Source organism: Sciurus carolinensis, chromosome 12 (genome assembly GCF_902686445.1).
Source record: "Sciurus carolinensis chromosome 12, mSciCar1.2, whole genome shotgun sequence".
NCBI lineage: Eukaryota > Metazoa > Chordata > Mammalia > Rodentia > Sciuridae > Sciurus > Sciurus carolinensis.
This window is the reverse complement of record NC_062224.1, coordinates 102,832,021-102,855,632: the sequence shown is the minus strand read 5'-3', so window position 1 is coordinate 102,855,632 and position 23,612 is coordinate 102,832,021. Positions and strand designations below refer to the sequence as shown.

At 45.4% G+C, this 23,612-nt stretch overlaps 1 protein-coding gene across 1 annotated transcript in view; it reads left to right on the top strand.

Moving 5' to 3' along the window:
- Lamc1 (laminin subunit gamma 1) overlaps window positions 1-13,464 on the top strand; it is a 113,073-nt gene extending 99,609 nt beyond the window's left edge. The window contains exons 20-28 of the mRNA XM_047520317.1: window positions 247-326; window positions 945-1,082; window positions 2,046-2,190; window positions 3,190-3,339; window positions 3,595-3,709; window positions 4,741-4,940; window positions 6,429-6,587; window positions 8,776-8,875; window positions 10,572-13,464. Of these exons, the coding sequence (XP_047376273.1) occupies window positions 247-326; window positions 945-1,082; window positions 2,046-2,190; window positions 3,190-3,339; window positions 3,595-3,709; window positions 4,741-4,940; window positions 6,429-6,587; window positions 8,776-8,875; window positions 10,572-10,828 (1,344 nt within the window). The 3' untranslated portion in view covers window positions 10,829-13,464. The remainder of the gene's footprint in view (window positions 1-246; window positions 327-944; window positions 1,083-2,045; window positions 2,191-3,189; window positions 3,340-3,594; window positions 3,710-4,740; window positions 4,941-6,428; window positions 6,588-8,775; window positions 8,876-10,571) is intronic.
- The last annotated feature ends 10,148 nt before the right edge of the window (window positions 13,465-23,612 follow it).

Below are 23,612 nucleotides of genomic sequence, written 5' to 3'. Positions count from 1 at the left end.
TGCTGGCCAAAAACAAGGGGCAGCGATGTTGCCTCTCGCTTTATTCTTTCTCCGCCACTTGGCAATTTATTCTTCCTTTACTGAAACAGAAATCGTTTGTAGTCAGAGGTGCTAACGTTCAATAAAGATCTCTGAAAATGAGAAGCACCCTTTTTTCCCTCTAACAAAGATTTCATTTTGACACTTGCTTTCTGAAATTTCAACACTTAAGTCCTTTGAGAATAAATGCTTTTTTTTCTTCTTCAGTCCATCACTCAACCCGAGTCTACAGGGGACCCAAACAACATGACGCTTCTGGCAGAAGAGGCCCGAAGGCTGGCTGAACGGTAACCCAGAGATCCCGTTTAGTGGCTAAGGTGTAGCTTCCCAGGGTGTGGCTGTGTCTTCTGAACCATCCCTCAGATGGGTCCCTCTGTAAGGCTTGCTCTCCCTTCCGAGATGTCAGCCTCTGTGTACTCTCTGCTTCCCCTTACTCGGAAATTAGAGTGGTCACTCGAAGTGTTAGAATATGATGGTTTGGAGTAAAATTCGCTTATCTCAAAGAAAACCATAACATTTTTTAGATTTTTAACTTCAAAATCTTAAAGTTGATAGAGTCTAAGCAGCTCAGTAGAATTTAATTATTAATTTTTTTCATGTTAGCTTTGCAACAAAAATGCTTATTTTTCAGATCTCAGTAGAAAACATTTGTTCCTCAGTATCTGCCTTTACTGCCCTTATAAATTTTATATCATTAATTTTCTTGGAAAATGCCCTTTTATTTTCAATTTGCAGAATGACTCTTTAGCCCCACTGAAATGATTGTAAAATTCCAGATGAATGGGATTTTCCAATATTTGGAGATCTCAACCCACATTAGTGTATGCATCACCTAAATTTTACTTCTTTTCCTATCTGATGGTCTCTTCTGTGGTTGATTTTTTTTTTCTCTCTCATGTATATAGCCATAAACAAGAAGCTGATGACATCGTACGAGTGGCAAAAACAGCCAACGATACGTCAACTGAGGCATATAATCTGCTTTTGAGAACATTGGCAGGAGAAAATCAGACAGCAGTTGAGATTGAAGAGCTTAATAGGAAGTGAGTATAATTTAACAGTGGCTTTCAGACAGTCAGATATTCTTGTAAATAACACCAATTCAATGCAGAATTAAATGCTGTGGATTCAGGATATGCATTCATGCAGTAAGATTTCTTTTGTTAATCAAGCTTTTGAAATGGCAGAGTAATTAGAGCAGGGGACTTGCAGCCACAGAGGTTTTGTTTGATTCAATTACTGTAACTGTAGAGAATGGTAATAAGACTAGTCATGATACTTGAAATTCCGCATACCAAATGAACAAAGAAGGGAGAAAATATGGTAGAGCAAACAGAGGAAATATACTTGTATTGCAGTTCTTTAAAGGGGTCTGAAATAACAAAGTACAAGTTTGAGAATTTCATGTCTAAAATGCTTGGGTCCAGAAGTGTTTTGAATTTGGAGTTGTTTTATATTTTGGAATATTCGCACATACATAATGACATATCTTTTGGATGGGACCCAAACCTAAACACAAATTTTGTTTGTGCTTATGTACACTTCATACACATAGCCTGAAATGTCATACAGTATGCTCAGTCTGCCTGCGTTTTAACTGTGACCCCACCATATGAAGTCAGGTGCGGAACTCTTCATTTGTTACATTGTTAGGTTGTGTAGGTGCCCAAGATGTGTGTTTTTGGAGAATTATAGATTTTGGGATTAGGAATCCTCAAGCTGTTTATAGTACCTATGTTATAAATAGAAGTGATGAGATGAAATGTAAATTTTAGCTAAATGTTGATATTAAAATGAGGGCATTTTAAAAATTTTATTCTTAATTTTTTAAAAATGTTTATTTTTATAGACTGCACTTTGATTCATTGTAAATGAGGGCATTTTAATGTAGCATTTCCTTTGAGGTTCTGGGAATGATATCCTAGTGCTATAAACTGGATTGAATCTGGTTAACATTAAGATGCTAAAAGCAGCTGTTTTTATTAATCACGTAATTCATTCCTTAGGTATGAACAAGTGAAGAACATCTCACAGGATCTGGAGAAGCAAGCCGCCCGAGTCCACGAGGAGGCCAAGCGTGCTGGTGACAAAGCCGTGGAGATCTACGCTAGTGTGGCTCAGCTGGCTCCCGTGGACTCAGAGGCTCTGGAGGTACGCACAGCATGGTTGTCCCTGCTGTCCTCTCTGGTCTGCCCTGTACCTCCCTCCTCAGCCCTGATGCACCAGTAAAGCTGAGTTCTGTGTTAAGTGTGTCAGTAGAACTTCTCGAGGTGAAGAGTCTTATGATTGTAAATGTTTAATAGCAGACTACTGTAGCGATATGAATAATCACCCCTACATTTCTCATATAAATTCAAATTATAGCATATTTGAGTTCCTTAAAGCATGGTATGCCTGGACCCTTACACCCAGGCACTGTCTGATGGAGCTGGGGGGAGCAATAAAAGTTAATGGTTTAAATGAAAGCACTCTTTCAGGATACTCTGGGCATGAAAGGTATTTGGGAATTGGCAGTATTTTATTTCATATCTGTGTTCTAATCATGCTTCTTCATGTGAAGTTCTGTATAGACATGTTTCTTACATTAAACTTGAAATTTACTGTTTCTCTGTCTGTATATGAGGTGCTGACTTGACATCTGAAGCAGGTTTAGGTCTCTGCAGCCATCTCTGTGTCCATGCACATGAAATTTGAAAATAGGCAAGATGGGCTGGAGTAGTGGCTCAGTGGTAGAGTGCTTGCCCAGCATGTGTGAGGCACTGGGTTCAGTTCTCAGTACCACATACAAATAAATGAATAAAATAAGGGTCCACCAACAACCAAAAAAAAAAAAAAAAGAAGAAAGGAAATAGACAAGACGAATGTGTGAGGATATCAGAACAGTGGCCGCAGCAGGGAGGGACAGGCGGTAGGGGGCCTGGGAAGGGACGCAAGGGAACTTATTTGGCTGATGGAAATATTCTGTGTCTTGACTGAGGTGTTGCTACACAGGTAAACACATCTGTCAAAATGCATTAAACTATGTCAACACTGTGAATTTCACCGTGTGAAGAGTGTGTCTCGATTTAAATTTTAAAAAGGTCGACAAAATCTTGACTTGGGCTCTTGTTCTAAAAATGTCCCTTCTGTGCTCTTCCGTGCTTTTCACAGAATGAAGCAAATAAAATAAAGAAAGAGGCCGCGGATCTGGAACGTCTGATTGACCAGAAGTTAAAGGATTACGAAGACCTCAGAGAAGACATGAGAGGGAAGGAGCTTGAAGTAAAGAACCTTCTGGAGAACGGAAAAATTGAACAGCAGGTTGGTTTGATTTGCAGGTTGCTTCATTTCTGGAGGCAGCATTTTAATGGTCCAGGTGTAAGCTGCGTGGAACAGCCGCGGAGGCAGCAAACCATAAAGCGTTCAGAGCGGGACCTTCTGCTGGGTGCTGGCTGGTGCCTAGCATGCTGCATGCTGCAGAGTCTCAGGATGCAAGCTTTGAGGCACCTTGCCTTCTAGTAGAGGGAAGGGGCTGGCCGTGGCGGGTTTGTCCTCTGATATGCCCTGCATTTGCAGACTGCCGATCAACTCCTGGCCCGAGCTGACGCTGCTAAGGCTCTTGCTGAAGAAGCTGCTAAAAAGGGACGAAATACTTTACAAGAAGCCAATGACATTCTCAACAACCTGAAAGGTATGAGAGGTCACATGACGGGGCTCCTCGGACACCTCTTGCACTGGGGCCATTTCATTCTTTCAGGTCTTAGCGTGATACTCTCTGGACACGTGCCGAATGAAGGATAGTAGCGTAATGAGTCCCATCTACTCCTTACTTAGATTCCGCAGTTGCCGTAATTGTCGCCACACTTGCTTCATCTCTGATACTTTTTTTTTTCCTTTTCTTTTCTTTTTTGCAGTGCTGGGGATCGAACCCAGGGCCCTGAGCTTGCGGGGCCAGCACTCTACCCACTGAGCTACATCCCCAGCCCTGACACACTACTTTTTTATGCTGAAGGGTTTCCAAGAAGAATCCCAATGCTCACGTCATTTTACCCCTGCGTATTTCAGTTTAGAAACAGACAAAAGCATTTTCTTACACGAGAAGGACTCACATGATAACCAGGGTCTGACCCATGTTGGTAAAGGAAGGTTGTCATCTTTCATTTGCTCTGCCAGTGACATCTCATTCTTCCCCCTGGATAGAAAAGAAATATGCCCAACTTCCTGCATAGGTCTGAATTCACCCCTGATAAAAATCATGCTTGATAAGGAGGATTGATAGGATGAGAGTTGAAAGCATGGCTTTGGCGGGGGTCTGCAGGCCTGGGTGTGAAGTGCTGCTCCACATGTCAACCTCTTCCATCGGCAGTGTTCTCATTTTCAAAAGTGTACCTGCGTCACCGGTACTCGGAGCCCTAGCTCAGCTGTCCTGGTAGTGAACACTAAATAAATCACAGCTTCTGGTACTGGCCAGGGTGGTAGTAACCGACAACTAGACGCTGTGCATCAAAGCAGATTTTCCAGGGAGACTTCTCTGTCCATCCTTACACCTCTTCCTGAGAAACCTGTGTGGAGATTTGTGTGTACTTGGCTTGTCCCAGATTTCAACTCAAGCCGTGTTTCATATTTTCCCCCTGACTTCCATCGCTCCAAAAACAACTCCCTGAAAAATTCCTCCTGGCTCGTTGGGGTTGAGTTCTGATGCTTTCCCCGAACTCCTTCTAGATTTCGACAGACGCGTGAACGATAACAAGACAGCTGCAGAGGAGGCGCTGAGGAGGATCCCCGCCATCAACCAGACCATCGCCGAGGCCAACGAGAAGACGAGGGAAGCGCAGCTGGCGCTGGGCAACGCGGCAGCAGATGCCACCGAGGCCAAGAACAAGGCCCACGAGGCGGAGAGGATCGCCAGCGCTATCCAGCAGGTGCGCTCCCTCCTCGCCCGCGCAGCCCCTCACACCTTCCCCAGCCACTGTCCAGACCCTCGGGCCTGTGCAGGGTGATTTCTCAGCTCTGGCAAAATGGTCCTGGCCCATCCCTGTTTTATTTTTTAACCATGTTGTTTGAGGAGGAAGAATCGGTAAAAGGGGCTCTTTAAAATTTCTACAGTAAGTCAGTGTGAGGTCCAGGTTGTCAGAGTGGGACGGCTGCAGAGGGCTGTGGAGCCCTTCCACAAAAAAATCAGCTCCTCCTACAAACATACTTCTTGGAAGTGAAATAAGCCAATCCCCAAAAAACCAAAGGCCGAATGTTTTCTCTGATAAGTGGATGATGATACGTAACAAGGGGGGTGGAACAAGAGAAGAATGGAGGAACTTTGGATTGTGTAGAGGGAAAGGAGGGGGGTAGAGGGGGTGGAGGAAGGAAAGATGGTGGAATGAGACAGACGTCATTACCCTATGTACATGTAAGATTGCATGAATGGTGTGACTCTACATCGTGCACAACCATAGAAACGAACAGTTGTACCCCATTTGCATACAGTGAATCAAAATGCAGTCTGTAAAACCAAAAATACAACAAAAGTACTTCTGGGACCTGGACAGGTGACTCTTTCATAGAGTACTGTATGAACACAGCTTTCCAAGCCCCTCCCGTGCGGACTTTCTGCAGCTGCTGCACTGGGATTCTTTATACTCAAATAGTAATTTCTCCCTGCTGACTTTATCCTATCTAAAGGCAAGATTGGAGCTGATTCTAAAACGTGTGTCACAGAAATTTCTTAGTTTCCTTAGAACAGTTAGATTTTTAATTATGTTTTGAAATATACTCATATTTCAGGATTGAGGCCTTTTCGTACATTACAGTGAACTGCCAAGAAGAACCAGGCTAGCTCTGAATTTTAAATGTATCCCAGTGAAAGAGTCTAATCAACACGGTGTGGTGGGAAGTGAATGCTATAAAATGTTTATCGTTTGCTAGTCGTGTGATCGCCACTAAAAATAGAGTCATAGAACAGACACTTCAGAGACTAAAGAAGAGAATCAAAGGAAAGTACTTTATAAAATGCTATTTTGTTAGGTATTCATGTTTTTCTTATTAACTTTTATGAGGAGCCCAAATAAGTGGCGATACAGTAGAAAACATGAAATGGTATAAATCACTGTGCTATTCTTTCTGAATTATATTTTTTAAGCATTTTACAAAATATAAAGGAGTGGGACCATACTCCAGAAAAGGGAAGGCTTTTTAAAATGAGCAATTTAAAATGGTGGAATGAGACAGACATCATTACCCTATGTACATGTATGATTACATGGGTGGTATGAAGCTGCATCGTGTACAACCATAGAAACGAAATGATGTACCCCATTTGTGTACAATGACTCAAAATGCAGTCTGTAAAAATAAAAAAAAAAATTTAAATAAAAATAAATAAATAAAAATGAGCAATTTGCTTATCTTGTGCCTAGAATGCTACCAGTACCAAGGCAGAAGCTGAGAGGACTTTCGCAGAAGTCACAGACCTGGACAACGAGGTGAACGGTATGTTGAGGCAGCTGCAGGAGGCAGAGAAAGAGCTGAAGAGGAAGCAAGACGACGCAGACCAGGACATGATGATGGCGGGGATGGTAAGAGGCTTGCCGTGCTCGCGTGTGGGCGGAGTTGACGGTCCCCAACTTGTCGGGAAGAGGCTCTTTGATATGGAATCTGTTTTTCGTTGCATCTGCTGATCAAGAATCAGGTTAGCAGCTGACATAGAAGACAAAGAATTTGGATCTTCGGCCAGAACTTCTGTTGCACAATGGTCCTGCCCCAAAACTGCTCTCAGTGAAAAGCAAAACATTGTCTTACACACGTGGGGTTTTAGGACATTTTGAAATGTCTGTATTTTTGAGTGAGTAATGCATAGATGGTATAAAATCAAACAGGTTAAAAGGGAATGCAATGAAAAGTCAGTTTCCTTCCTGGTTTTTCCAGTAGCTGTCTCCCTGGAAGCAAAGACTGGTTTCTCATATATAAGAAGATTTGAACATACCAACTCAGGTTCAGTTTAACCCTTTCTCTTTTGTAATGACATGTGTACATAGGACCATTGGTAACAAAATTGACTTATGAACACATGGCCCAAGGGGCAAGGAAGAACTGGGGTCCATTTTTCTGTTCTGTGCTGTGTTTTGCTTCAGGAAGACTTTAATGGTGCACAGTGGGAATGAATATTCCTGCCTAGTTGACTGTAATAGTCACAGTAACAATAGTCAGGAACTTGTTGATGTAGATACTTTGAGTGTAAGGAGGGGACTCTTTGTTTTACTGTTGCCTCTCACTATGGGTCACTTTCACCTTGAGATAGGAAGGAGGGACACAAGGCCTGGGGAAGTGCTAACAGGAAGCATCCCTGTGAAGATGCCTGATTTTGGTGGTACTTTCTCCTTTTTTGTTTGAATTATTTTAATTCTCTGTGCAACAGAGTGGCTCAAGTGGAAATTCCCATGTAGTAAAAAATAGGTATTTCTTATAATGCGCTGAGAGTCTGTCATTTCATTTTTAATATAGTTGTAGAAACATTACATTTGCATAAAAGGATATGGATTTAGTTTAAAGGGTGGAAAGAAGAGCCAACGTTCGTTACTTTTGGTAAATAACTCCCAAGGAACATAAATCACCCTCACGTATACTATCCCGCTTGTGTTTATATCAAATTCGAAAGGCCAGGACTCAGTCAGTATTGTTTGGGTCTGTAACATATTTTTTAAAGGAGAAGCTTGAAGGCTGTGGTTGTTCCCGGGAGAGGAGGCTGCAGCTATAGGATGGATGCAGTGGGAACACTCCTGGCGGTCACGGCAAAGTCCTCTCTCCTCCTTGCACATGCGGAAAAGCCTGTGCAGCTCAGTGAGAACAGCTGTCCTCTGAGCAGAGGTTAATCATGTGTTTGTGAAGAATTTTTGCCTTGCTTTCTTTTTCTTTTTAAAATGTTCACATTGTTTGGATCCCAAAGTGTTTTTGCATTGTCTCGACCCCCAAACTAGGAAAAGCCAACTGGGGAGCTCAGAGCTGCTCATTTCTATCTCTACTGGATTTATTTGTGAGAGCATCTGTTTTCTGATATCGAGACACTTCCTCTTCCACTGTTACTTCCTGTGACTCATGCTCAGTGTATTTGTCCAGGTTTCATGGAATTTTCCCAAATATCAACCTGGGGTTGGTTTTGAAGATGTAAATTGTATTGTCCCGATAAAGGAGCGTGGGAGTGTGTGGTTGTGGCTGGGTGGCTGCAGGTTGAGGGGGAGTTTTCAAAAAAGCTTCAGTGGCTTATGAAAATGTTCTAAGAAAAGGAAGTTTCTAATCATCAAGTCCCTAAGACTGCCCTGGAGGACATGTTTTGATTCTAAAATATAGTTTTTATACCCACCCTTAAAAAAATAACTTGTTTCTGCTTGATGGGTTTTATTATGAATACACCTTCATGTGTTCTCAAGTGAGAACCTGAGAAGAGAAGATAATAGTGATATAGATGTGTCTGTGTGTGTGTGTGTGTGTGTGTGTGTGTGTGTGTATTTTTAGTACAAATACGAGTGCAGGCATGCTGACTGCCTGTTCATGATGGTTCCATGAGGTAGAAATAGCAGTACCCTCAGCCTGAAGATCAGACCCTGGAAAAGCAAAAACCTGCAGCAAGAGGGCATTATTTCATGATCAGAGAGGGAGAAAGCATCTGAAAATTCGATTTATTGGCTCACTGGGCCAACAGAATATATTCAAAGAAGATGAAAACATAGAGTCAGAACTGTTTGTATGGCTTATCCTTTTCCCCTGCAGGCTTCCCAGGCTGCTCAGGAAGCTGAGATCAATGCCAGAAAGGCCAAAAACTCTGTGAATAGCCTCCTCAACATGATCAATGACCTCTTGGAGCAACTGGGTAAGTGACCGACCATGCAGTCATTTTTGTCAGACTGTGAATTCATTGCACTGTTCCTGGGATCTGATATCATTTACTAAAATGCAGATTAATACATGAATCCCTTTAAATTCACCTATTAGATTATGACTTTTAGTTCTTGCTCATTTAAAAGTGCCTTAAAATAAGTATGTGTCTTGCATAAGGGAACCTTTAAGAGCAACCTGAATTATTACAATATTCATGTGTTTGTCAGCTTTAGTTCAAACTTTATCATGCAACTTATTACAATATCATGTGTTTGTCAACTTTAAAGTGCAAACTGAATCATGACTCAGTTGTGTTAATCCAGTTGTGCTTACTAGGTGCCTTCTGTGAACTCTGGACTGTCTTTTTAAATTGTGAAGAGACACTGCTATCTTGCAGGGCTCATTTATGGTCCGGGTTCATCTATGGCCTAGGAGGTTCATGGTGCAATTAATCAGTGATTTTTTTTTTCTTAGCTCTTTCCATTGGCAGAATGTCTTTGAGGAATTTAAAAAGAATTTCAATGATAAAATAAAAGAACACGTTAAGCTGGGCATGACTTCATTGCCTGGAATTCTGTTCATTTGCCAACTAAAGCACAATTCTTTTATGCCAAAAGAGAAAAACAAAAACCTCGATTTATTCAGGAAAGATAAACATATGGAGACCTTCTTCCCAGCTTGGTAGGGAGCATGCTTCATTTGGGACAGATGTACCAGATTCCATTATAAAGTGGCAGTACTCTAGCCTGGACTCTTCATAGTGAGTCGTTGTATTTTAATCTGCTACCCTTTACAGAGTGGTGTGTTTCGTTTAGTGGGTTTTTTTCCTTTGAGGGGGAATATTTTTTAAATATCTCAAATGTCAAGAATAACAAATTATGTGCCAGCTGATGGATTTAAAATGAAAGTAAACTAGAAGAGAGAGGTGTTTGTGGAAGAAAGAACTGGACTTTAAAATTAGACTTGGGTTGAAATCTTGGTTGCCAATGGGTCGTACAAACTTGGGCAAATTATTTGACATCTGAGAATCCCTGAGGTAAACTGGTGTTATGGGATTAAGCAATCAGCTGGAATATGCCTGAAGTGCTATTCATTACATCTGCTTTCATGTGTTACAGAACCTTCTTTTTCTTGCTTTGTTCAGAGTGAGGCTTTGGTGAAATTTTGTCAGCATTTCAGCCTTGGCCATTTTCCATAGGAAGGTTCCCGAAAGTGCCTCAACCAGCCCATCTTCCCTGGAATCTAGGAGTTGAGGGCTCATGGCCCTGTCTTAAAGATTTTTGTATCCTTCAGATGGCACTAAAATGACATATAGACTGGTTACACAAACCTGGAAAGGGCATTAAAGTTTACCAGGTGACCTTCAGAACCACAAGAGTGTAAGGTACAGAACACTCTAGCTGTGCATTTAGAAAATGTTCTGCAAAGAACCATCTTCTCAGAAAAAAGCTTCTGACCTGATATTGTATACATGTTCTGACCCACTTCTTCCGGGCCAGGTCAGTGTTTGTGCTTCTTTTGCATTGTCTGTGCCCTGGTTTATAGTAATGACCTGCAGGTCAGGGTCACCTCTGTGTGGTGGCAGCTGCTGGGTCAAGTGCCTAGACAGGCCCCCAGAGGTACTTGAGTGAGGTTCTAGATCTTGCTGAAGGTGTCTCTTCTCTTCTCTATGCTTCCTGGCTCTATAGGTCAGCTGGACACAGTGGACCTGAACAAGCTCAATGAGATCGAAGGTACCCTGAACAAAGCCAAAGACGAAATGAAGGCCAGTGACCTTGATAGGAAAGTGTCCGACCTGGAGAATGAAGCCAGGAAGCAGGAGGCTGCCATCATGGACTATACCCGCGATATTGAGGAGATCATGAAGGACATCCATAACCTGGAGGATATCAAGAAGACCTTACCGTCCGGCTGCTTCAACACCCCATCCATCGAGAAGCCCTAGCATCGGGAGGGCTGGAAGACAGTGTCCCCTGCCAGGGGACCACTTGTGAGGCCACAGAGTGCCTTGACACAGAGATTACGTTTTTTCCGACCCCCACTTCTCTGCTGCTCTCCATCACTGTCCTTTTGAACCAGGAAAAGTCACAGAGTTTAAAGAGAAGCAAATTAAAATATCCTGAACTGGGAACAAAGGGTTCTGTCTAATAAAGTCTCTCTTCCACTCATGTTGCTACCTTCCCACACTTTCCCTTCCAGTTTGTGTGAGGACGTGACATCCTGCACTAGCGTCCTGGGAGCCCTCGAAGGCCGTGCAGAAGCCCTTCCCTCTCGCATCAATACCAGCAGAGCGTCCTCAGTCTCAGTACTCTTGTTTCTATGAAGGAGAAGTCTGGCTACTCACGGTAGCATTGTGGTGGCCAGTACATCCAGTCCACGGATGAAGAAAGTGCATCTGCATCTTCTGACCTCCTCCTTGTAAGCAAAAGGAAATAAACATCCTGTGCCAAAGGGACTGGTCATTTAGAATGGGGGTAACCATCCATCAGTCCTGCGAGCAGTTTGGGTTTAGGAACTGAGCCATCCACGGGTCAGGGTGCAGTTATTTATGAGAGTCTCCAGGAGAACGTGGCTGACGTAGGCTGAAGATTTTCTCTTGTATGAATAATTGACTAGGAAGATAAGCTTTTTTCAGATCTTTGGGCAGCTGATAATTTAAATCTGGATGGGCAGCTTGCACTCACCACTAGACCAGTAGACATCTTCTGATATTCTTAGGAATGGACCTTACTCTGAAGAAACAGGGATATGATAACCACTAAAGTTTCTTTCAAAGTCAAACATCCTTTGAGCTTTTTTAGTCTGTCACTCTTGGAACTAGTGTTAAAATACCTGTCAGGCAACACTTGGTCCCCAAGATCTTGTCCTAGTCTTTTCTAGCAGAGGGATGAAACGTAGGTGGAACCGGTAGTGTCGGGATCCCACATGTGTGTGTTTTTCCTTCTTTCGGAGAGAGATGGAACATTTGACCCTTAGCTCCAGTTTTCTTCTTTTTCCATCTTCTGGAATTCCTCAGAACACAGCGTTGTTTGCCAGATCCTGGTGGCAAGCGCTTGCACTGTTTCATGCAGCTGCCGATACCACCTAGCTCCTGCACTTTGTGGTTCACCCACTGTACACCTCCCCTCCGTGTGTAGGGGGAGAGCCTTACGTGGAGTCTCTTAGTGGGCTTCTCGGCCTTCGGTCCTCAGCTTTGTGGTTCTCTGAGACCACAGTGTGACGGTTCCCTGCCACGTGCCCCTCCCTCCTACCAACCTGCCTTTGAGATTCATATATAGCCTTTAACACTATGCAACTTTGTACTTTGCGTAGCGGGGGAACGAAACTATTATCTGACACACTGGTGCTATTAATTATTTCAAATTTATATTTTTGTGTGAATTTTTTTCGTTTATCATGATTATAGAGTAAGGAATTTATGTAAATATACTTGGTCCTGTTTCTAGAACGGCACTGGCTGTTCACATCTTGGCTCGATTTTTCCTCTTCACGGGCACGTCGTTCCGGCATTACCGCCACGTAGACTTCCTTGGATTGTATCTGTGTCCCAGAACGTCGCTCTCTGCCTTGTGTCTGCAGCGTGTCCGTCGTCTCACGTTGATATCAGCGTGCTTTCCTCCACGAAGAGGTAGCCCAGGCCCTCCTGCACTGCAGTCCCCAGGACCCCACGCTGCAGCACCGGGCTCTTCCTAATGCCCGTTCCAGACGAGAATGCCAAGTTGCAGGATGCTGTGGGATCAGGAGAGCTTGCCCGAGGGGGTCTTTGACACCATGGCGGGTCTGGCCAGGAGCAGCCGGATGAGTCCGTGATAAGGGAGTGCCCTCTGACGGGCTCTTTGAGGGCACCTGGAATAGTGCTGCTGACGGGGGAGGCGGGCGGGTGGCACACTCCCTGCTCAGTCTGCTTCCTGTCTCCGTCTCCTAGGGGGGTACCAGACCTTCCCACTGTTCCCACCTGGCACGCCCAAGCTTTCTCGCTCCTCTCAGCCCCTCCCTCTGTCACAGGAGGGATGGCTGCTCCTCGCCAGGTTTCCCATCAGTGTTTCCCGGCTGGTTCCTCTTATGAAGTGGCCCCCTCTTCACCTGTGCGTTTGGGTCACGGTGGCAGGAAAAGGACTGAAAGAATGATTGGGACAGGTTCACTCCGGCAAGTCTTAAGCCATGGTGAGGTTTTTGTTGTTGTTGTTGTTTGTTTTGGTTTGTTTGAGAGGTTTTCTCCTCCGTGTGGTATATTTTTAAACAGAATTTTATTTTTAAAATGAAAGTTCTTTACAAGACAACACCTTAATTACACTCCTGCAATATAGCCATTATTTTATTGTATAGCTCCAGTTATCTGTGTTTTATAAAACTGACAGATGGCTGCTGCAGATTGCTGGGTGTCCCAAGGGATAGATACTGTTATTTTTCCCTGGAATTTTTCCTTTTGATTCCAACTGTGGCCTTTTGTATGTGCCTTCACTTTAGCTGTTCGCCTTAATCTCTACAGTCATGCTCTCCAGGGTGGTTAATAAAACGCAACACTTGGCATTTTTTATGTTTTAAAAAGAAAAAAAAAACAGTATTTTATTTATAATAAAATCTGAATATTTGTAACCCTAAATTTGGTGTGGCCTGAGCGTGGTACTGGGGATATGAGATGGTTTTAATCATTGTGTCTTTGGGTGAACTCTTCTCTTGACAACAATCCAGGACTTTTTTTTTTTAGAACCTCTTTAAATTGTGATACTTCAGTATAGTCCGGAAGTTGGCAAACTTCTCTGTGAAGTATTACTCTAGGCAGTAAGTATTGTAAGTATTTTAGGCTGGTAGATACAGTCTGTGTGGCAGCTACTTGGTTTGGGTCTTGCAGCACAGAAGCAGCCCTGGACCTTAGGTCAGCACATGAGTCTGGCTGTGCTCCAATAAGTCAGCTCACAAAAGCAGGCCAGGGGCCCGTGGCTGGAGTTCACTGGACCCCTGGCGTAGTCTCAGTACTCACTGTGTGATGACTGAGACATATGTGTCAATGACGGGCTATCTGAAGTAGTACATGCACGTAAAATGTGTCTTTCCACGCACATGTGTGTCCAGCTAAAGACAGTTTCTTCAGATGACTGGAAACACACCCAAGCCTACGACAGAATAAAAGGAAAAGTAATGGCTGCCCCGGCAGGCCCAGAGCAGCTCACTGGATCTCACCCCAGCCGGACAGTGGACCTGCCCGAAGTGACCTGAGTCGAGGAGGCATTTGGAGGCAGAGGCAGCAGGAAGCCTCGGGGCGGCAGAGCCCTTCTTCCCCTGCTCTTCAGTACTCTGCATATTGCCCTGGGTCTCTGTGGGTTCCTCGCCACTTTCCCAGTCATGAATTGTTAGAGCTGTGGTACCTACAAAGAACCTGAGCACTAAGCAGACTGCCTGGGGGAAGGCTTTAGAGGGCACTAGTCACTAGCTTGCTTTTTTTTTTTTTTTTTAAGTTGAGATGGACACAATACCTTTATTTTATTTATTCATTTTATGTGGTGCTGAGGGTGGAACCCGGTGCCTCACCTGTGCAAGGCAAGTACTCACCACTGAGCCGCAACCCCAGCCCATACCAGCTTTCTCACCCTGTTCTTTACATGGATGGCTTCCCCCAGTTGTAGGGTCTGACCAGATGCAAATGTAAATCATGTACTACCCCATTTGTCATTTTAGGGACAGCAGTTTCTCAAAAGTTGCTACCAGTTTTTAATAATCTGATTCAAAATTTCTCTACAAATTTACTCCTCAAGTAAACATTCTAGCCCTTGATAAATCCGAACTCCACCAGCTCCACTTCATTAAACTCAAAATGGAATCACAGAAGGAAGCTCCTGTACCCAGTAGGGTCGGGAGGTGGGAAGGGAGCTGACACCTCCCTGAGGGGAAGAGGGCCCAGCGCAGAGGAAAGGGCCTGTGTCTGCATTGGCCTCCTAGAATGACCCTGCCCAGTCTACACTAATGAGTGGGATTCTAAATTACGATCAAATGCATGGAGAAAGAAGCCGTGCTTGTAGAAGTCCAGCAAAAAGCCCCTAAAGGGAAATTCGAAAGTGAGAAACCCATTAACGTTTTGAAAGCTGTCTGTCACATCCTTATCTTTGCTTTTATTCTTCTGCCTAGAGCATTCTCTGCTCAGGACAAGCCTCAGGTCACGGTGTCACCTCTGTTGCAATTGGCAGCCTTCCTGGGCCTGCCACTCTCCCAGCCTTGCACTGCTTCTAACTGGCCTTCTGCCCTCGACAGGACAGGGAGTTATCATTCAGGTGGCTTTACCATGTCCCCCACCTCTTTGCTCCCACCCCCAGGATCAGGGTCTGTGCTACTTCTGTTTGCATGCTCAGGGTGGGAGGCACACAGCCAGCCAGTTCAGCTTTCTCATCCCAGGCCTGTTCCCCCACCCCACCCCACCCCGCTTTGAGCAAAGGTGGCAGAGTCCCTGTGCACCCTGCCCTCCTCCCAAAGGTGTTCTGCATCCTCAGCACTCCCACCCTGGCCCAGACTGGCTTCTCGCCTGCAGGAAGATAAGCAAAACCACTTGCACCCAAAGGCACAGAACGCTCCACGCACACTTCTCTGTAGCCTGCAATGGCTAGTGCAGTCTGGACTCCAAGGCCCAGCTGGCCCCCAGCCTCCCCACACGCCCCAGTGCTATCCAGCCCTGCAAGCTGGACTCCTCTCCAGTCGCAGCATTAATTCCCTTTCTTATTCTCTAACTCATGGGAATGGTCCCAGTAAATTTTGGCCGATGAATTATCCTGCTGTCAGTCTTGTAATTAATATAGGCCATAAAGGTATTACTTATTAATTCCATATAGTTTGTATTTATTTCCATGAAAATTGAGCATCAAGCCCTTGATTAGGAACGTAACCTCTTACATCATGTTCCCAGAAGTCTTTTTCACCATGGCTAGTAACAAAAACAAAAACAAACAAACAAAAGGTTTTGGGGGCCCATCCTAGGGCTGCTGCCCTCGTACCAAGGTCCTCTGCAACCATCGGATTTGTTACGTGTTAGTTTTTTTAGAGTTAAAATTTTCTAGGGCAAACCTTTCCAACTATTCAGTGCCACCTTCTGGGATGTAGTCCTAACTGTCCTTACTCTCCTGGGCTAGTTGACCCCAGCCACTTACTTTTTCCTGGGTTAGTTCTTCCCTCCTGACCATGGCCTCTAAGTGGGGGTTAGTGCCGAGCAAGCACAAGTCCAGCCCTGAGCAGAGCTGTCTGGTTGATGTGCCGTCCTAGCGTGGATTACAAGTCCCCGGCTGCTGAGCCAGCACCCAGGATAAAGGCTCAAGAGGCACAGCTATGATTTCCATGATTACACGTTCCGTGTGGTCAGAGTTTGTGTCGCGACTTGCTGCCCTTCTCAGCTCAGACAGTCTGCTCTCTGCTGTCTGGGCTGGGCGGGCCCAGAGGATCCGACCTGGCCAGCTTTGCCACATAGATTTCAGATGGGCTGCCCTCTCTAAGCCCCAAAGGACTCAGGGAGGAGTGGCACCACCAAGATAGCTTGATGTTTAAAAAGCACCCTCCTAATTATTTCCTTTCATTTGCATCTCATTTGGGTGGGGCCTCAGTTTGACCCACGGGGGAATCCAAAGCGGGGTGTGCTGCTGCTGCCTCTCACCCCTGGTTCCCAGTTGTCTTCTTCCTCATGATTTTTCCTTTTAAAAACCCCTATTATATAATCATAATTTATCATCCGTTACCTCTTACCCCTTTTTTTTTGAAGGTAACAAGGCAGAATTACTACGTGGGACCCGGTTTTCCTCCAGAAACCTGAGCCACACACCCCACTCGGCTCCTGCCCCTCCTGCTGCGTCTCCCTGGACTTTTCTTCCCTGACTCAGGCTCAGGGACCGGTGCCCCAGGCCAGTTCATCCGGGTCATTTTGCCTAATGAGGAATCCACCTGAAATGAACTCTCAGTGAGGTCGTTTTATACCTCTTCCAGCCCTGTTCCTTCTGCTTTTATCATAACTTTCATCAATTTTGAGATTTTCCCCCTCAGTGCTGCGGATGGAACCTAGGCCTCACGCTCGCTCTACCCTGGAGCTCCAGCTCCAGCCCCAAGAATTTTGTGCTTTTGTTTTGTACTCAAGATCGGTTTTCTCTTTTCTACCCTCTAAAACTTTATTTTGAAAAGAATTTGAGGCGTACAGAAGAGATACAAAGAAAGCCAGTGTTCTGATACGCCCACCCCAGGGTCCCTGGTGTTTGCACGCGACATAACCAGGGTAAATTTTCCTCAATTTGGAAATGACCATTGATACTGTTAACTACACTCTATTAACTTTATAATCTACAGTCTTGACTACTCTAAAAAAATTCTTCCTTGTCAAGGCCCTATTTTTATTTTATTTTTTTTTTAAGATTGGGGGTTTATTTATTGTGATATGTATTGGTCTTTTTTTTTTTTTTTTTTTGCTTTAAGTCCAATGTTCAACTGATGTGATGAGTACCACCCACATTATTGAGGATAATTACCTTTACTTAAAGTCAACTGATGGTTGATGTTAACCACATCTAGAAAATACCCTGGCAGCAGCACCTTGATTAGTGTTTGATTCAATAACTGGGTAAGCCCTATAGCCTAGTCAAAGGGACGGTCGCACAGAACTTACCATCACGGAGATCTATTGTGTACTTATTTAGAAAAGCATCATATTATGAAGTGAACGGTTCTGCAAGCAGAATTTTATATGAGCCCAACCAGTTAATGCGGAGGGGGCTGCATCTGAAAATTAGGAACACCATTACATACACCAAAAGACCTAAGCTCAATGAAAGCGCCGAGGCCACAGAGTAGCCACAGTTCACGGACAGTTTGGCTGTGGCGTGGGACCGGGGGTTGGTCTCCACCTTGCCCGCATTTCCTGAAAATGGGGAGGGCGCAACCTTTCGGAGGCGGTAAGTCCAGGCAGCAGCACGCACGCTTCACAATGTCAGGGCAAACCTCAGTTTTTGTGGAGCTTAAAGTTCGTACAGTTCGGGGGTTCTCTTAGAAAGTGCAGAATATGGAATTCCAAGTGCAAAAGTGAGTGCGGAGCAGGAAAGGGACTAGCGTGCCGTCTCCCTCCCGGAACCCACACCCAGGTGCTTGCCCGGTGTGTTTTGAGCCAGGGGAGAGCAGCGCCGGGGCTGCCTCGTGGCCGGTGTCTGTCAGCGCCTTGGTCATCGGGCGTGTGCATGACTGTACTTCCCTTCCCCTGCGGACACCTCAGCCACCGTCTAGCCAGGGGAACCTGTTTGGTGCGCTCACTGCATGACGACAGTGGGTGCGGCTGGAAAGGGAGTGCCGGGCCTCCCCATGTGGCCCGAGGCTGCAGAATCAGACCTGCGGGGAGAAAGGGCGCCCGGGGCCGGCTGGCTGGCTCAGCCGGGGTGGCACTGCAGGCGGAGTTTGCCGTCTTTTTCATTAAACCATTTCATCTCAGGAATGGAAGAGGCAACTCAGTTCTTCAAGAGCACTTCTTAAAATAGAACTCCATCCGCGGGCCCTCCTCTGACTGCATACCACAAACAGAAGCTGGAACCACGCTCAGGCCCAAGCCTGCTCTGAACGCACCCTGCGCGGCGTGAGCGGAACTGGACGGGAGGACACAGGCCCTTCCCACCAGGTCTCCGTGCTAGGTTTCTTTCTTTATTAAAACAAACAGAACAGCAGCCACCACCAGAACAATGTTATTTTTATGAATTGTGAGGTCTGAACTTCTTTTTTCTCATCTCTTTCCTTCTCTCTTCTTTCTCTTTCTTTCTTTCTTTCTCCTTTTTATTTTTGGCAGTGCTGGGAATCAAACCCAGGGTGCTGGTGTGCCAGGCGGAGATCTGAACCCTTAAGTTCACCCTCCTGAGTCCCATTTTTCCAGACCCCATAAGATGGTACAGAATATTCATAGTTTTCATACTTGGGCCCATTTTGCTGAGGGTCCCAGAATATCCTGTGGATATTTATTCTCCTTAATGGTTCTGTGAAGAATATTCTGGTCAGAGAATTCTGAGAGAAAACAGTGTTTTGATTTAGGACTAAAATAACTCGGTTCCCTTTCATTTATTTTATATTATTTTGTGTGGTACTGGGAGTTGAGACAGGGATGCTTTAACACTGAACTACATCCCCAGCCCTTTTTTATTTTTTATTTTGAGACCGGGTCTCACTAAGTTGCCCAGGCTGGCCTCAGACTTGAGGTCTTCCTACTTCCGGCTCTTGAGTAACTGGGATTATGGGTAATGTCACAGCACTCAGTGAAAAAAATTGTTTTCAATAGTCATTGATTTAGTACTAGAATAGGACCAATGTATGCCCACCTAGCATACCGAGAGACTATTCTGTGACTTTCTGAAGTAACCTGGGCTTGCCACCTGTGAATGATTAACACAAATGTTTCTAGGCCAGTGTGATAGGAGAACTCAAGTTTTTATTCACAGGCACATGATTATATTAAGAAAAATTTTAGTAAGGTTTTTTTGTTTGCTGGTTCTCCAGTATCTAAGGAAGTATAAGGACCTGCCATTCTTCAAACACAGAATGAGAACCGACCCTGTGTGAAGCACTGTTCCACATGACGGGCTGTCACAGTGCACAGACCAGTTGGAAACCCCTGCCCTTGTGGAGCTGATACTCCAGGGGGGAAGCATGATGAACCAAAGCCGGGTGGGCCCTGTCGCCTCCTCTCTGACCACGTAGAGCTTAATGTGATCCAGACACGGTTCTAAACACTAAGCCAACAACCTGACGCCAGGGGTCCTGTTATTATTCTCGTCCTATAGATGAGCACAGTGAAGAACAGATGGATCTCTTCTTGAACACCTAGTTCGTGACACAGTGAATGAAGCCTTCAACTTGGGCACAAGGGCTGGAGGGCCTGCATGTCCCTCTGCCACCACATTAGCCTGCCTCTAACTGCACACCGATGTCCAGTAGGGAAGAAAAGAAGGCAAGAAAGGGGGAAAGGAAGTGTCTGAAAGTGAGGTGGATCTTGCAGCTTTGCACAAGATGGGAACCAAAACCTCTTCAAGGAAATGGCACTTGGGTGAAGGCCGGACGCACGTGGTGTCTGGAGAAGATGCTCTCAGGACAGAGGCACTGTGACATGCAATGGTCAGGAAGTGGAAGCTTCGGTCACACGGCTAGAGCAGAGCAGTCAGGCAGCAGGCTGGGAGGTGGAGGGGGACACATGCTGTGGGACCTTGTGAGACAAGGACTTTGGCTGTTATGGAAGGCAGCCTGGTAGTTGGGTTAAGGCAGACCGAAGGGGACAAGCACCAAGCAGGGAGATGAGATAAGGGCCATTATCTTAATTCATACGAGACACAGGTGCTGTGGAGGTGACAGAAATGGCCCAGTTCTGATTGGACCTGACCTTAGCGTAGCAAGAGTGAGGTATCAAGATTGGCTGTGAGGGAAGGAGGAGGGTGAAGACGAGTTTAAGATGCTTAGACTGAGCAAGGGAAAGGGTAAGGAGGACTGGGTAAGGGACGGAAGAGCAGGGCTGAACTTCGTGTGCGTCACACGGAGACTTTAATCACCCACCCGGCAGGTGAACTTACAGTCCAGAAGAAGTGTGCAAGCCGCCGGAGGCACACAGGTAAAAGCATCAGCAGATCCACGTAAAGCGTGAAACCAGTTGGGAGAACCAAGGGGGTGAGTGTGGACGGAAAAGAGATGAGGCCCAAGGCCTGAGCCTAGGGCGCTGCTTCTGTGCGAAGAACCAGGAGGAAGAGGAGGAGGCAACCAAGTCGCCTGAGAAAGCATGATCCGTGAGGGAGAAAACCCACATGAGACGAAGTCCTGGAAACCAAGAAAAGGGAGTGTTATAAGGGGAAGGAACTGATCAGCTATATCGAATGATGCTGGTCAATTCAAGATGATGGAGGTTGAGACCGGACCATTGGGTTTGCACGGAGGTCCTTGGGGACCCTGACAAAGGCAGTTTCAGTCGGGGAGACAGGGTCCTAATTGCAGTGACTGGAGGTTTCTTCGAGGCTTTCTGCAGCGGTTTCAAGAAAGACAAAGAGGAAAGTGACTGGAGGCAGTAAGCTTGGAGGGCTCTTTATTGCTCTAAAGGGAAGCCGAATAGAGCAGAAGTTAAAATGTACCCGGACTCAAGGGAGTTGGTTTTGTTTATCAGGATGGGACAAACAATAGGACGTTTCAAAACACCTAGACGAGAGAAGAAAACCAATGATGCAGGAGAGAAGAAATTGTATTCCAAAGTGCTGCCTTCTGGTGACCTTAACTGGGGTGTAAGCAGCGGGGAAGGCGGAGAGGGGGTGGGTTGTGGGGTGCAGGGTGGAGTGTGTGGTGAGGCTCTCTTCTGAGGGCTTCTATTTTCTCAGTTCCTTGGGAAATAGAGTAGCCTGTGGAGGAGGTCTGGGAAGTTTGAAGGAAAGGGGAACGTGTGCCATGGTGTTCTGGAACAGGAGAGCCCATGGCTGAGGGCAGTGGAGACTTTCAGGTGGCACTAAGAACCCCACAGAGGCTAATGGACATGAATTCAAGGTGAACCAGTAAGTCACAGGCGTGCAGAGGGCGGGAGTCTGATGACTGACCACGAGATCTAAATTGGATGAGTGGGTGGTGATGGCAAGAGAGGGCGAGAGGGGTGCAAGATGGCAGGGTCCATGGATTGCAGGCCCCAGTGGGTTGAGGAATCAGTAAAGTCTGAGCACTAGAGAGATTCAGCTTCAAAAATTGGAGGTGGTGATCAGAGACGGATGCTCATGATTGAGGTTCTAAAGTGGTGTGGTTACTGGGCATGGCGCCATCTACGTGCCATCCTGAAGTGAGTGGCCCAGGTCGGGTGCGTTGTACTAGGGACTTCATTTATTGAAGCCTCATACCTTTTCTCTTTCAGTCCTGTCCCTATTGAAACCACTGCAGCAAACTGTCCTGAAATTTTATTTCTCAAATGAAGCCTAATGAAGTCTTTGATCGCTAGCAGCCCCCAGGTCATGAATGACACATGGTGACTCACAGATGCCCTGCTCTCTGCATTCTGCACACAGACTCATGACGAGGACACTTGGTGAGACTCGGATACGAATGGATGGATGTGAGTCTGAAGTGAACACTCGCGTACCTACCCGGGGGCCAGTGAAGTCATACTTGAGGAATTTCTGTAAAGTCAATGGTTTAAATAGGGATATTTGCTTTACTCTAACCAAATAGCAGATCACTGTACTTCCTTTTGTGGTTGCTGAGTGTATTCTGCAAATTGGCATGTGCTCAATGTACCTTGCAAAGAGTTCCAAAACCACGTACCCACGAAACCTTCATTTGGCTGGATATTTTTTTTTTTTTAACAAGTGAACTAATTGAAAAGGAAATTATCTCAAGAATATAAGTTCCTATCAGCAATCTCATTTAAGAAAAAAACACAAAGAACTATCCAAAATTTCCAAGGAAAGTCAAAGGGTGAGCAAAAATTTGGCCTACGCCATCTATATTAATGACAATACTGAAGAATAAAAATGATGGTTAAGAATGAACAAAATCCAAAATCTTCCCGAAAGATGACAATAATCATACTAGATAACCTGGGGACACAGAGAAGGCACCTTATTTTGTGAACTGGAAAGTGAAGTGCCATTCTTTAGAACTGCTAGCAGTGGTTTAGTTGGCAGGAAACCACGTTTAACCCCCACATCTTTTCCCCTGAACTTTGTATTTAGTGGAGGCAGTTCTCCATTTGTGACATTCATGGAAAGGAGGCTTTGGAACCGCCATGGTAATTGTTTTTAAGAATCTTTGTGGGGCTGGAGAGATAGCTCAGTTGGTAAAGTGTTTACCTTACAAGCACAGGGCCCTGGGTTTGATTCCCAGCACCACAAAAAAAAAAAAAAAAAAAAAAGAATCTTTGCCACATTTACACTGGAGCTGCCCTTTTTTTACACAAGGGCCTTTTCCCCTTCTACTCATTGTAGTGGCCTTAGATAATAGATCCAATGAGGGCCAGTCCTCAGGTGAGTGTGGAAGCAGAGCGAACAGGATAAGACAGGAACCAAGGCCTCCTCCTCCTTCTCCGGGGGATGCAGGTTGTACAGCCCAGCAGCGGGTGGGTTTCCAGAGCTGTGTCAGAGGCATAGCATGCTGTGACTGCGGCTGTGCCCAGTCAAGGGGGAGGGAGAGCAGCTGCTGGGCACAGCAGAGAGCTTTCATTTCGAGGTAAGCTTTGGGGAAACGTGCAAACTTTATTGCCTTCAGAGGAGAAAAATGTTCTGATAGAATGGAGGCTACGGTTGGATCTGACCAAACAAATGTAGGAAACCTGAACAGGCTGATGAACAATGATTGTCCCCATTTTCTTGAGAATAAATAACCCCAGATGTATACTTCTTGGTTTTATGCAGGGGTCTCTCTAAGGAAAATTTCAAGCAGATTTTCAGCTGCTCAGCAAATTATTCTAAGATAGAATTTTTATTTATTCATTCATTTTTATTTTTTTGCGGTGCTGGGGATTGAAACCAGGGCCTTGTGCTTGCGAGGCAGGCACTCTACCAACTGAGCTATCTCCCCAGCCCCTAAGATAGAATTTTATTCTCAGGTGTGTGTGTGTGTGTGTGTGTGTGTGTGTGTGTGTGTGTGTGTGATTTTTTTAAGAGCATGCTTATGCTGCTAGGTCAGTCTAAAGTTTTAGAAGCAGCGTGGAGTTAGCCTCCTTTTTGAGGAGGAACAGGATTCATGCCAGCAAGGGCGCCCAGTGGCTGGCACACTGGAAGCACATT